General features: G+C 43.9%; 2 protein-coding genes across 4 annotated transcripts in view; both read right to left on the bottom strand.

Annotated features, from left to right (window-relative positions):
- Window positions 1-15634, bottom strand: part of LOC118386003 (gem-associated protein 7-like) — a 147970-nt gene that overhangs the window by 31742 nt on the left and 100594 nt on the right. The window lies entirely within an intron of this gene.
- LOC118386008 (protein phosphatase 1 regulatory subunit 37) overlaps window positions 1-15634 on the bottom strand; it is a 55706-nt gene that overhangs the window by 10906 nt on the left and 29166 nt on the right. For both annotated transcript variants that reach the window (XM_035773368.2, XM_035773359.2), the window contains 3 exons: window positions 3337-3382; window positions 3151-3251; window positions 1526-1645 (listed from right to left, as the gene is read on the bottom strand). In XM_035773368.2, the coding sequence (XP_035629261.1) occupies window positions 1526-1645; window positions 3151-3251; window positions 3337-3382 (267 nt within the window). The remainder of the gene's footprint in view (window positions 1-1525; window positions 1646-3150; window positions 3252-3336; window positions 3383-15634) is intronic.

Below are 15634 nucleotides of genomic sequence, written 5' to 3'. Positions count from 1 at the left end.
CGCTCCACCAAAGCCGCGGCCCTTGCAGAGCAAGGGGAACCACTACTTCAAGGTCTCAGAGCAAGTGACGTCAGCGATTGAAACGCCACTAGTGCGCACCACCGCTAACTAGCTAGCCATTTCACATCGGCTACATAGACATGCTAACCCATGACAGCAGACAGTTTTGCTTGCGTCTTCGGTAAGCCGGCGATCTACAGCCCACGTACTGTACGCTGGGGCTAATATGGGCGGCTGGTAGCCTAGCGGTTAGAGCATTGTGCCAGTAACCGAAAAGAGTCACTAGGGGAAAAATGTCGATGTGCCCTTAACCACGTGTGCACAAACACGCTCATATAGAGGACGTCCTTGAAATATATATTGGATAATCCTCCCAGCATCCCTGGGTGTGGGAACAACGTGCGCAGGCAGGCAGGCGCAGGCGCACACACACACACACACACACACACACACACACCTTCCGGTTTTACTGTGACCTGACCTCTCTTCCATAATCCAGCAACCTCCCGTAATCTGTAATCAGAGCTCTGATAGTGATGACTCAAGTCACAGTGCCAGTTAAGAGCATTATCCCCTGGCTGGTACTGGAAGCCAATACCATTATTCTCTAACAAATACATACGACTCCCATGCAGCGATGACATATTCATAGCCATGTCCAGACATGCACAGCACCTCTGCTAATGTAAAGGACGTCGCTCTGCTTGCTCAGAGTATTTCTTCGCCTGCGATTTGGCTCAGAGGCTCAATCCCAGGACCTCTGCCTTGCAAACACATGACCTCCCTCCTGAAGCGTCTCTATACATCACGCTATTGGAAAAAGGCCTTCAAATTGAGCACGGGGCGGCGCTTAACGCCGAGGAGTGAGTTTCACAGATCCCTGTCTACTACACTAACACGTACGCCAAAAAAGCTCATGCGTGTATGTGCACTGAACATATGAATACAAAAAAAACCTTCGGCATGCCCGAGCATCCGATCGCTGCCCCAGGGGGTGCTTAAGGTGGAGACCGCAGGTAAGTCTCATCATCAAGTGTTAATGACTCACTGTGTTTCATCAACTCAGGGGATAGGATACGTTACAAACCCAGTTGGTTTAAATGCATTCAACACATGCTGCTGGATTCTACCCATTGTGTCATTGAAGAGCCCATCACTTATTATGCTTATTATCATTACTAAATACTGCAAGATTTAAAAACACTTGACCCCAATCCCTAAAAGTCAAAACATTGGACTATAAATTGCACCTTCCTGTACTATACTTATGCTACAATGTTTATTCTATTCTACTGAGCCATTTCCTTCATGCTTGTGTATTCTTATCTTTTCTTATTGGTTGCTGCTTTGTCGAGGATGAACCTGCAAGTAAACATTACGTTGGACAGTATATACCATGTGTATCCCGTACATACGACTAATAAAACATTTAGAAAATCCATAAAAGATAGTTGGTGATAATATCATGCATCACATCCTCTGTTCTACCATTAATTTCACACTCCTCGAGGTCAAGACCTCTCACCTTCCTCATCATGTGGGCTGCGGCCTGCCAGCCGCGGGTGCCGATGTGCTTGTTGAAGGAAATGTTGAGGTGTGTGGCCGACTCATAGTACTCAATCATGTCAAAGAGAGCTGACGCACCCTGGGAGGAAGAGAGGGGAGAGATGTTTAGAGAGGATCAAATGTTAGGCCACACTTTACACTGGCCTTATGTCCTAACTACTAAGATAAGATCAGAAAAATCTATTTGTAAGTCGCTCTGGATAAGAGCGTCTGCTAAATGACTTAAATGTAAATGTATTCCTTAAACATATTCCCTACAAGTGTCACCGTATGTTATAAAAAAAAAAAAAGTAGAGGGGAGTGTTATGGGAGGAAGGGCTGACAGTGTTGTGCACAACCTCTTACTACAGAAACGGCTAGCTGGCTCAAGGGTGGTGGTGGTGGTGGTGGGGGGGGGCCTGCTGGAACATACCACTGGTTGGTGAGTGTGCGTGCGAGCGTGTGCGGGCGAGATGACTGGCTAGGGCCTGTGGAATTATTCATGTAAATCAAACAGAACATTGTCTTTAATTAAATAAGCTAAGACAACCAGATTCTATCTGACCAGAACCATGACCGAGGACCATCCAAAAGTAAAGAAACTAAACAAATAAGTCCTGATGGATGACCCTGACTGGCTGGTGTAGCTACAACACTACCTGAACAAGAATGGAGGACAGCCCAGTAAGTCTCATTAACAGTGAGCCTGATGAAGTGAGGCAGCTGGAACACACTAGAGCGACTGGGCTGGTCCATGGCTCTGTCGCAACCACTGCCTCTCTCATTCACCCACTCTTTTGCTGCCTTTCCCTCTGTCGCCCAAGTTAGGCCTCTCTCCAACCCGTACCCTACCACGACCGTCTTCCCCGGGGAGAGACTCCGTGGTAGTGCCACTGAAACAAAGGTAAATGAGCTCACCTAGTCAGTTCAGTAACATTTTCAGGGCAGTCAGTGAGTGTAGTACTCAAGTGTGGCGGTGTGCCTGCATTTTTACCGTGACGTATCTCTTCAGTACTGTCGGTGCATCTATGCATGCACACATGAATGTAAAGTGTAGGTCTATGCATGCACACATGAAAGTGTAGGTCTACAGTATAGTCTGTGCAAGCATGGACAACACGTGTGTGCATTTACTGTACATGAGCGAGTAGCTCATGGAGCCAAGTCTACAAAAGGAAATAACTGGTCAGACTCAGCAGCGTCGGTTTGTCTCCCTCTGCTCTAGAGTAGAGCTGTCTGTCTGTGTCTGACCGTGTGTGTGTGCGTCTCTCATCCGCTCATCGAGCCAAGCCTACAAATATCTGTTTGAGGAAATAAGTGGTCAGACTCAATAGAGCTCTGTCTGACCGTCTGTCCGTCTGTCTCAACCCAACCCCTCTCGAATAGTGTTTACACTCAGAGTTCTAGAGTAATCACACGACCCTGGGAAACACTAGACATCCTGTCAAAGGGAGGGAGGGAGAGGAAAACAGAGGGGGAATGACAGGACAGGGACAAAGGAGGGGAAAAAAATTATGAGAAAGAGTTGAAGAGACATGGTAAATGGAAGATGGTAGGGGAAAACCAGGAAGGGAGAAGAGGGGGAAAGAGTGTGGACAAACATACATCTTCATCCAGGCTGGTCTGCTCCAGGTCCACCACTTTAAACTGGACCCTCTTGAACACCTCCTCCAGGGACTCACACGCCTTATAGTCCAGCTTCTCACCTGGAGGGACACACAGTTCCACCTAAAGTAAGACCGGTAGTGTGCGTGCGTGTTTTTGTATGCGCGTGTCTTAGTATAGGCTTACCTTTAAGGTCCAGGCATTCGTTTCGATGAGTTAGGTCTTTCAGCTCCTAAGAAACACAGTGGAACAGAACAACCCTCAGTCAAATACACAAACCCAATCATTCAGACAGACGACACAGCAGGAAAATGTCACCACACAGACAGACTTGACTTTGTTCACATAAAAGGTTACACATTTGAACTAGAGGTCGACCGATTAATAGGAATGGCCGATTTCAAGTTTTCATAACAATCGGAAATCAGTATTTTTGGACACCGATTTTTAAAAAATGTACACCTTTATTTAACTAGGCAAGTCAGTTAAGAACACATTCTTATTTTCAATGATGGCCTAGGAATGGTGGGTTAACTGCCTAGTTCAGGGGCAGAATGATAGATTTTCACCTTGACAGCTCGGGGGATCCAATCTTGCAACCTTACAGTTAACTAGTCCAACGCAATAATGACCTGGCTCTCTCTCTTTGCACTCCACAAGGAGACTGCCTGTTACGCGAATGCAGTAAGCCAAGGTAAGTTGCTAGCTAGCATTAAACTTATCGTATAAAAAACAATCAATCATAACCAATAGTTAACTACACATGGTTGATGATATTACTAGATATTATCTAGCGTGTCCTGCGTTGCATATAATCTGACTGAGCATACAAGCATACAAGAATCTAAGTATCTGACTGAGCGGTGGTAGGCAGAAGCAGGCGCGTAAACATTCATTCAAACAGCATTTTTGTGCGTTTTGCCAGCAGCTCTTCGTTGTGCGTCAAGCATTGCGCCGTTTATGACTTCAAGCCTATCAACTCCCGAGATGAGGCTGGTGTAACCGAAGTGAAATGGCTGGCTAGTTAGCGCGCGCTAATAGCGTTTCAAATGTCACTCGCTCTGAGCCCTGGAGTGGTTGTTTCCCTTGCTCTGCATGGGTAACACTGCTTCGAGGGTGGCTGTTGTCGTTGTGTTCCTGGTTCGAGCGAGGAGAGGGAGGGAAGCTGTACTGTTACACTGGCAATACTAAAGTACCTATAAGTACATCCAATAGTCAAAGGTTAAATGAAATACAAATGGTATAGAGGGAAATAGTACTATAATAACTACAACCTAAAACTTCTTACCTGAGAATATTGAAGACTCATATTAAAAAGGAACCACCAGCTTTCATATGTTCTCATGTTCTGAGCAAGGAACTTAAACATTAGCTTTCTTACATAGCATAGCACATATTGCACTTTTACTTTCTTCTCCAACACTTTGTTTTTGCATTATTTAAACCAAATTGAACATGTCATTATTTATTTGAGGCTAAATTGATTTTATTGATGTATTATATTAAGTTAAAATACGTGTTCATTCAGTAGTTGTAATTGTCATTATTACAAATAAATAAAATCGGCATCGGCTTTTTTGGTCCTCCAATAATCATTATTGAAAAATCATAAATTGGTCAACCTCTAATTTGAATGTAAATGAAAAACTGCTCCTGTGTACATAGACCTAAACCGTTGACACGAAGAACAGATCGGTAAAATACGATTGCTCAATGGGATTAAAGTGTGTGTGTGCACTCTTACATCAGCAGGATACAACATCAAGCCAAGACCTGCCTGAACAGACAGGAAAACGGAAGACAAAGCATTTCTTCTGTTATCTGGACTAGTGTCATATAGTATGATAGAGTGCCAATAATAATATCCAGTGTCTTTCTGTTACATGTCTCAGATCTCCACATTGGTACAGGGTGATTCTTCCCGTTCACATACTGTGTGTGTGTGTGTGTGTGTGTGTGTGTGTGTGTGTGTGTGTGTGTGTGTGTGTGTGTGTGTAACCAATGTTCCCTCATTTTTTCCAGCACTGAGCAAATTTGTCTGCTGAGCACTTGAACGTTGTGAAAATTCTGTGCAACTTCCAGCGAGCGTTTACTGTGAACACGGACACTGTACTTGCCTTAAGTTACAGCTTAAAACAGTGGCAATGTAGGTGGCAATGTAGGTAATGTAGGCTACTGTGGCTATTTGATCATAATGCAGGCCTACCATAGTGGCCTCTCATCAAAAACAATGGAAAAAGCTGATATATTATTCAGCCTACGGTAGCAGCCAATGTTTGGTCTTCAACGTAGGCCTTTATTCCATGAGACCAAAAAAAAATAAAAAATGCAGGGCTTGAAATGAACCCGTTTATCCACTTGTCCTTCAGACAAGGTGACTGACTGATGCAAGAAACCACTTAGAATAAAATGCATTATTCACATACCATTATTACAGACTCAAACAAATTATGCTACATTCTGCCTCTTGGCTACTTAGCTTATTCAAGCCCGTGTCTCAAAATACAACATTGCCCCTTTAAGACAAAAAAAAAGTTCTTTACCTGACTCGCTTTTCAAAGATGTCTAGAAATGTATACGGTTTGTGCTTTTGAAGGAAGTAATCACTCCCCTTATTGCTGACTACAAATGATCTATAACGGGGCTAATAACTCACTAACTAGCAAAGGATGTGAACAACATGTGCACACGTGGCTGGCTACATGCGCTTGTTTTTGAGATCAAAGCGAGAGCTGCATCTACTCATGACTGCTCATGCTGTAAACACAGTCTCGTTCAAATCAAATGGTACAGACCCATATGTGATCAGTTTCAGGAAACGAGGCGTATGTCGCGGGTCACTACTTCACAGGAGTGCCGTTTGAATGTAAGCTTGATTTTTTTTAATCAAAATGCCTTCTTGAACATGTGAACTTGTATGTATGCCATCTGTAAATATGAGTCAAATTGTTAAATTACGAGCCTGTTGGCCATGATTGGCTGAGATAATGAGTGGGCTGGACATGCTGACAGATGAGTTTGGATTGGTCTGCCATATACTGTAGCACACTTCTGTCTAGTTGAGTTAGTCATTATGTCTAGGTAATCCTGCATAAGTGTTGCTCTCCACTTTCTGGAGGACAGAGTTTTGAAATCAATGGAAATTGAGTATGATAGCTAAGGAGATTGAAGATGTAATCTGGAGACAGGTGTTTTCTCAAACTAAGGCCAACAATGGCATCCGAAAGGAGACGTGTCCATCAATTAATGATGTATATGGGTAAGATAGTCTAGCGAGCTACATTTTCAGATATTGGTTAGCTACCTGCAGATCCATGCAGGATAGTAACGTCATGAGTTGGGATCATGGTTCATTGTTTAGCTAAGCTACATGTCTTAACAAAAATACTCCACTATGCAAGTAAGCATTTCAATAGAATGTCAATGCAAAAACTGTTGATAAAAGTTGGCTAGCTACCTGCAGATTCATGCAGGGTAGTAACGTCATGAGTTGTGGTCATGGTTCATTGTTTAGCTAGCTAGCTACATGTCTTAAAAAGACTCCACAATGCAAGTAACCATTTCGGGTGCGTTCTGGAATTCTGTCTGGCCATCTACTCCTATTTCAGAGCACTCTCGTCTGAGTGTGACAGAGCGCAGAATAACTGATGAATTTAAGAACGCTCAACACTCGTTGAATATGGCCGGTGTCAGTTAACGTTGGCAAAAAAAATGTAATTAAAATTGTTGCCAGCAGCAGTTAGTCACCAACACTCTGGATAACATGAAAAACAGCCTAAACAGCTATGCTAGGGCGAGTAAACTGGTCAGTTTGGGCGGGGGCTAAACCTTAAGAAGGTGCGATTGATGCTGAAGGGTGTAGACAAAGAAGAGCTCTCCAGTAGGTACCAAAATATTCAAAGGCCATTTTCTCAAAAGTGAGCTTACATGTTTATCAACTTTCAAAGCAAAATTACTTTCCCCATTGTTCCTCAAATGCAGTGTATGATATACCATTTTGTAACTCTGTGTCTCAGCTTTTATCCAATGTAGGGAAACGGGAAATGTTGACAGTGTTAACAGGGAAAACTCTAGAACAGTGGTCACCAACCTTTTCTGAGTCAAGATCACGGTGTCAAAAAGCAATCCGAGATCTACCACTCATATTATTATTATTATTTTTGAACATGACTTAAACGTAAGCCTATGCAACATTAACTTCTTGACGCTTACCCATCCCTTAATAAGCGGTATAATTGTCATCAGCAACCGCTGAATAGCATAGCGCCCCAGTCAAATAATATTACAAAAAAAATTCATATTCATGAAATCACAAGTGCAATATTGCAAAACACATCTTAGCCTTTTGTTAACCCACCTGTCGTCTCAGATTTTGAAATGACGCTTTACAGCGAAAGCAATCCCAGCGTTTGTGCAAGTTTATCGATCACATGACAAAACATTAAGTACACTTAGCATCAGGTAGCTGGGTCACGAAAATCAGAAAAGCAATCAAATTAATCGTTTACCTTTGATGATCTTCAGATGTTTTCACTCACGAGACTCCAAGTTAGACAACAAATGTTCCTTTTGCTCCATAAAGATTATTTTTATAGCCAAAATACCTCCGTTTGTTTGGCGCATTATGTTCAGAAATCCACAGGAAAGAGCGGTCACAACAACACAGACAAATTCCAAATAATATCCGTAATGTCCACAGAAACATGTCAAACGTTTTTATAATCAATCCTCAGGTTGTTTTTAAGATATATAAATTGGTAATATATCAACCGCAAATGTCTTTCACAGTAGGAGAGGGAAAAGCAATACCTATCTGAACTTTGTTGCGCGAGCAAAACTCATGTGACCACTTAACAAGATGTTATCGTTCTGGCTCATTTTTCAAAATAAAAGCCTGAAACCATGTCTGAAGACTGTTAACACCTCGAGGAAGAGATAGGAAAAGGAATCTGGTTGATATGGAGCAATGGGAGGCTATGGAACATGGAGTTTTCAAAATAGAAGCCACTACTGCTAGCTTTTTTTGCACCTGCTACGTTACTGTAGACACAGTCATCTGAGCCATCTGTATGGCCAGCAGTAGGCCTGGGAAGGCAGAGTTTATATCTTCAGACACATGCAATGGTTCAAAATGGTAACTGTTCCCCCTCCCGGGCACAGGGTAACTGCGGTGCTCCTACCGCCAACAGCCCAAGATAAAAAATAAATAGGAACAAGGAGTTATCTTTAAAAAAACATTTTTTTACGGGAATGTTTGGCAATCGACAGGGAATTGCAATCAACCAGTTGGTGACCACTGCTCTAGAAATTTGAGTGAAGTTCAATCTCGTGCTTCTCTCTGTGGGCTGATATTTCTGTGCGGCAGTCTCGGAGCTGCTGCCCAAACACGCAGTTTTAGAGGGAACATTGGTTGAAACATGCACCTGACTGACGCAGGGCAGCCATTTTGTGGCAAGAAAATGCACACGTTCAAAGGACAAGGGAAATATTGCCATCTGAAATGTAGCAGGTCCATGAAACTTGAGCTGGACACATTGTGATTACAGTGTATTATTGAGGCCTTTGGCAGATATTGCCCTCAGTCACCTCTCTATACACCCCACAAGACTTTACGTGACGTGTGAGTGTCCTCAGTCCACAGCAACCAATTCTATTCTGCACGTTTAGTGTCAATGCTGCTGCATTCAAAGAATTGTATTCCCACTCTAGGGATGAAAACGACACCACCGGGGGGGGTTATTCCAATCCACCCTCCCCCAGCCCACCGACAAAACCTGTGGCTTCCCTACTAACCCCCCCAGCAAATCCCACTGCGCTGCACTACACGGCACAGTGAACATGCACTCAATAACCTCACCTTCCCCGCCACCGTTCGCTGGCTGCTCATCAGTTAGCCAACGCTGAGTACATTAGCTAAAACAGACCTGTGTCCTCGTATCAAAAGCAAAGTTCACCGGAGTGCTATTGGAAAATAATTTCTCAATGAGAAAAAACCTGTATAAATAAAGGTAACATTTTAAAATTCAGGGATGTGACCTACACAACCAAGACCAAGATTAGAGCAATCTGCTTGTATGTTATTGTCAATACTTAAAAATGCAGATGATAAAATAAAGCCAAGTCTGTTCAAGTTCAGCAGTGATAGATAGCTGAGAATGGATCATGGCCCCAAAGCACTGCTAGGATGCAACTTTGAGTTGAACATAACCCAGCCAGACAGCCATTAGTGTGAGAAACTACAGACGACAGCAGAAAAACAATGACCTTTTTATTTGCTCCCTGTTTGTTTTGGAAAACAGTCCAAGGCAAACTGTCCTTTTCTCAGCACATATCGAAGCTGCAGGCTAAAGTTAAATCTAGACTAGGTTTCCTCTATCGTAATCGCTCCTCTTTCACCCCAGCTGCCAAACTAACCCTGATTCAGATAACCATCCAACCAATGCTAGATTGCGGAGACAATTTATAGATCAGCAGGTAAGGGTGCTCTCAAGCGGCTAGATGTTCTTTACCATTCGGCCATCAGATTTGCCCCCAACGCTCCTTATAGGACACATCACTGCACTCTACAATCCTCTGTAAACTGGTCATCTCTGTATACCCGTCGCAAGACCCACAAGTTGAGGTTAATTTATAAAACCCTCTTAGGCCTCACACCCCCCTATCGAAGTTATCTACTGCAGCCTTCAACCTCCACATACAACACCCGTTCTGCCAGTCACATTATGTTAAAGGTCCCAAAGCACAAACTTCGCTGGGCCGCTCGTCTTTTCAGTTCACTGCAACTAGCGACAGGAACAAGCTGCAACAAACACTCAAACTGGACAGTTTTCTCAATCTCTTCATTCAAAGAATCAATCATGGACACTCTTACTGACAGTTGTGGCTGCTTTGCGTGATGTATTGCTGTTGTCTGTGCCCAATAATGTTTGTACCATGTTTTGTGCTGCTACCATGTTGTGTTGCTACCATGTTGTTGTTATGTTGTCTTAGGTCTCTATGTAGTGTTCTCTCTTGTCGTGATTGGTGTTTTTTCCTATATTTATATAGTATTTTATTTATTTATTCCAGGCCCCAGTCCCTGCAGGCCTTTTGGTAGGCCGTCATTGTAAATAAGAGTTTGTTCTGAACTGACTTGCCTAGTTAAAGGTTATATAAAAACGGCTCTCCTGTGAAGTAGTGACCTGTGACATATGCCTAGTTTGCTGAAACGGGTTACATTTTACTGTAAACTAATTGAGAACAGACTTTCAGCACACTTATAGGGAAGGACATTCAACAAACATGGCACTTACATAAATTACTGATGATTGGCAGAGAAATGTATGATAAAAAGATCGTGTGAGCTGTTTTGTTAGACTTCAGTACGGCTTTTTATATTATCGATGATAGTCTTCTGATGGAAAAACATAGGGAGTTAGTCCCACACCCTTTATTTTTTTGAGCAGTGTATATATATACACATACGTGTGTGTGTGTGTGTCTCAGAGGGGTGAGGGAGGAACTATGGAAAGGCAACTCGATACGGCAGTGCACAGGGCATCAACAACAACAAACAATAGGACTGTGTGGCTGTAGGTATGTCTGTTCCTGAATAATGAGCATGTGTGTGTAGGCCTACACACTTTAATGAGTCATGAGTATGCCAAAGTCAATATTTGTGTCCTTTTGAGTGAGTGTACATGCAAGTATAGATCTATAGTTGTGTGTGTGTACAGTATGGGTGTGTGTGACTGAGGGAGATTCAATGTCTGTGTCACAGAAATGTGACACAGGGCTGCCAAGCGTCCAGACCCTGAGGGCTTTGGTTGGGGCTACTGAGGCTCAGGCATTCCACACAGCCACCAAATAGGCTAGAGTCCCTTAAAACACACAAACTTAATGTAGTTAACCTGTAGGCCCCTGGCCGGACACCACATGCACAGAACGCACTAAATAAAGGGTGCATTTACAGAGGGGGAGCCCACTAAAAACTCCTTTTTCTGGGAAGCCATTTTGTTTGACGGGTCTGTTTATACAGCCGTTTCCCCCTCCCCCCGAGGATGACTAAGCAGAAAAACTGTGCCATAGTGGATCAGAGCAGACCAGTAGCCAACACACTGACGACAGTGTATTCACTAGCTATTAACCCCACCGTGGAAAGTTACCCAGGCTTTATTTAAGGCCCGAGCAGAAGGCCAGCTAAGCGCTGTGATGAGTCTTTCCACAAGTGAGCGTGAGGTCACCCCCTCTCTCGCCAATGACTAAACACAGCCTGAGTGGGGTGATGGGAGATTCCCTGAACCGCCGTCACACACACAAACCCACACACGCAAGATAGAGCAAAAGAGAGAGAAGGTGGATTGAGCAAGTTTTTTTGCGAGGAATGAGCGAGGTAGAGAGAGCTGCAGGAGGGATAGACCGACAACAATACAAGGGTTGAGAGGGAAGTAAAGGAGAGGCAATTCTTCTACCAGGAACATGTGTTTGTACAGTGCGTGTCCCCTGTAGGGCTGGGCAATATATAAAATTAATTCAATTCTTTTGAATGTATGTTTTGGCACGATATTCCCCCCCCCCCAAAACATTTAAAAAAAACATTTTTATGAGCATTTATGTCCGAGTGTTCTCATGTTGTCTTTCTGGTCTCGTCCGCTCCTTTCTGTGCAGTGTACACCTTCCCATTTACACCAGAGATCTGTATATAATAAAGAGATGCTCATGTCTCTGCCAGAACAACGGGAGTCGTTGTCCCAAAGGCAGGAAAGCAGGCGACAAGCTTAGGTTAAAAATAAGCGCATAGGGACTATTGTGGACAGATTTTGGCAGGTGTGAAACCTCTCGCTTCGCCTCTTTCTCCCAAGCCCCTCCCCCTACCACCCACAACAAAAATTTGAGCTCAATGCCATCCGCTCTGACAAATGGTTTTAACTCGCTATTTGCATTTGAGGTTTGGTCCAACAGAATCGGTCATACGGACACAGAAAAACATGGAGACATTATTTTACTGTAATAGAGAAGTTAAACAGGGTATGGTTAGAAAGGTTGTTTCAACTCAAAATTTCAAGCAGAGCAGATACTACTAAAACAGATGTTCCAATGAACATTGGCTCTGAAAAATGAATGCTCAGTTTGTTGTGCGCGCATTACAGTACCACGTTACGCTAGCATCATTTTGGTCAAATAAAGATTGTTATATTAGCTGTTTAGTGTTTGTGCAATAAGCACAAAACTATTATATAAAGGAATTGGCAACTCGTTCTCATTCTGAGAAATAAGATAGGCCACTTGATATCAACATCTGAACAAAGTGGACAGGCTAGCATGCTGTTCAAACAGTTGGAGACGGACAGACGGTTGTGTTCATAACTATTCAAAGGTTTTGCCTTATTAGCTGAATTCAGAGCTTGTGAAATATTTTTATTTATTTAACTTGATCAAGTCAGTTAAGAACAAATTCTTATTTACAATGATGGCTTACCCCGGCTGGGCCAATTGTGTGCCGCACTATTGTACTCCCAATCACGGCCGGTTGTGATACAGCCTGGAATCGAACCAGGGTCTGTAGTGTAGCTTCTAGCACGGAGATGCAGTGTTTTACACCGCTGCGCCACTCGGGATCCCCTAACAAAAAGGTCATTTTTAAAGACATACCTGAAAGCCAGATCAGTGATTTTTGCAAAAAAGCAGGTATAATAATAATAATAATAATAATATTTTGATAAAATAATTAAATTATTAGTGGGTCTTAAGGTTGTGGAAGGCATATATTCAGCCTAGGTATAATTTCACGAGATCTGAATTCAATAGATTGTTTTAAATGCAGTGGATTTGACTTTTATTTATACAACAAAGCTTAGAGAAAACGTCACAAAAATCGAGATGCATTGCGAATCGCCCATAAGTTTAAAAAAAGCTTTATGCCCTATCGCCCAGCCCTAGTGTCCTGTGTGTGGGCAGTGGCAGCGCAACTGCAAACATCCGACAGTTATAACATGTCCCTGTACTCCACATCCTGCTACCAGCCCGCCTGTCACTCACCCTCAGTGACTCGTCCATATGAGCTCATCCTCACCCACTGCAGATTCCTACTGCCATCCCACATTCACACACCCTGAAGCCCATTGTCTTGCTAAGACAAGACACACAACAGAGAAAGACTAACCTGCTGAGGCAGCTTTAGGAAGATACTGTGGGTATTGAAACTCACCTATACTTCTGTATGCAAGCAAGGGGGTGTGTATTGACCATCAACAGAAGGCTATTGACCATCAACAGAATGTTGACAGTGGGCTGCTTTAGCTTAAGCGTGTGTGTGTGTGTGTGTGTGTGTTTGTACTGTTCAAGGGTGTGTTTGAGAATTGTTGGAATGTCTGTGTGCATGTGTGGGCGTATGCGTGAGTGTGTTAAGGGTGGACGGATGGGTGGCCAGAGTTCTGGGGTGGGTCTTGAAGAGTAAGCACTTCCGTAAATACTCACAAAACTTTCTAATGACACGGCACAGCAGACAGAGACATGCTGGAGTGCAGGGGTGGCTGGGCAGGTAACCGTGGCAACTTACAGTAGGAGGGTCACGCACTCCCCTTCCCCCTCATATGCTACTTATGGCTGTGCCACGGTATTGCTCTTAATTTCCATCCATCAATACATTACTAATTCCATCTGTGATTGCTCTCTTTACAATCAAATATCATGGTCTCAATGCTGCATTGGTTGACCTCTCACATGAACGGAAAGGAAAAAGACTACTGGACAATATAATTACAGCAATAAGCCAAGTACAAACTGGCAAGGTCCGTGTCATAATCAGTTATCCAATCATGAGCCCTCCCCCTGTTCTGCCCTTCACATGTTTCCCCAAGACAAAAGGGAAGTCTCTGCATAACAGGCTTTCGACTGAACGAACCCAAACAATACACACACACTCACACAGTGAGTGGGCATGTATACTGCTCCAAAAAATAAAGGGAACACTAAAATAACACATCCTAGATCTGAATGAATAAAATATTCTTATTAAATACTTTTTTCTTTACATAGTTGAATGTGCTGACAACAAAATCACACAAAAATTATCAAAGGAAATCAAATTTATCAACCTATGGAGGTTTGGATTTGGAGTCACACTCAAAATTAAAGTGTAAAACCACACTACAGGCTGATCCAACTTTGATAGAATGTCCTTAAAACAAGTCAAAATGAGGCTCAGTAGTGTGTGTGGCCTCCACGTGCCTGTATGACCTCCCTACAACGCCTGGGCATGCCCCTGATGAGGTGGCGGATGGTCTCCCGAGGGATCTCCTCCCAGACCTGGACTAAAGCATCCGCCAACTCTTGGACAGTCTGTGGTGCAATGTGGCATTGGTGCATGGAGCGAGACATGATGTCCCAGATGTGCTCAATTGGATTCAGGTCTGGGAAACGGGCGGGCCAGTCCATAGCATCAATGCCTTCCACTTGCAGGAACTGCTGACACACTCCAGCCACATGAGGTCTAGCATTGTCTTGCATTAGGAAGAACCCAGGGCCAACCGCACCAGCATATGGTCTCACAAGGGGTCTGAGGATCTCATCTTGGTACCTAATGGCAGCCAGGCTACCTCTGGCGAGCACATGGAGGGCTGTCCGGCCCCCCAAAGAAATGCCACCCCACACCATGACTGACCCACCGCTAAACCGGTCATGCTGGAGGATGTTGCAGGCAGCAGAACGTTCTCCACGGCGTCTCCATACGTCTGTCACATGTGCTCAGTGTGAACCTGCTTTCATCTGTGAAGAGCACAGGGCGCCAGTGGCGAATTTGCCAATCTTGGTGTTCTCTGGCAAATTCCAAACGTCCTGCACGGTGTTGGACTGTAAGCACAAGCCCACCTATGGACGTTGGGCCCTCATACCACCCTCATGGAGTCTGTTTCTGACCGTTTGAGCAGACACATGCACATTTGTGGCCTGCTGGAGGTCATTTTGCAGGGCTCTGGCAGTGCTCCTCCTGCTCCTCCTTGTACAAAGTCAGAGGTAGCAGTCCTGCTGATGGGTTGTTGCCCTCCTACAGCCTCCTCCACGTCTCCTGATGTACTGGCCTGTCTCCTGGTAGCGCCTCCATGCTCTGGACACTACGCTGACAGACACAGCAAACCTTCTTTCCACAGCTCGCATTGATGTGCCATCCTGGATGAGCTGCACTACCTGAGCCACTTGTGTGGGTTGTAGACTCCGTCTCATGCTACCACTAGAGTGAAAGCACTGTCAGCATTCAAAAGTGACCAAAACATCAGCCAGGAAACATAGGAACTGAGAAGTGCTCCGTGGTCACCACCTGCAGAACCACTCCTTTATTGGGGGGGTGTCTTGCTAATTGCCTATCATTTCCACCTGTTGTCTATTCCATTTGCACAACAGCAAGTGAAATTGATTGTCAATCAGTGTTGCTTCCTAAGTGGACAGTTTGATTTCACAGAAGTGTGATTGACTTGGAGTTACATTGTGTTGTTTAAGTGTTCCCCTTATT

This window comes from Oncorhynchus keta, chromosome 1 (assembly GCF_023373465.1).
Source record: "Oncorhynchus keta strain PuntledgeMale-10-30-2019 chromosome 1, Oket_V2, whole genome shotgun sequence".
NCBI lineage: Eukaryota > Metazoa > Chordata > Actinopteri > Salmoniformes > Salmonidae > Oncorhynchus > Oncorhynchus keta.
This window is presented reverse-complemented; position numbering and strand designations above follow the sequence as displayed.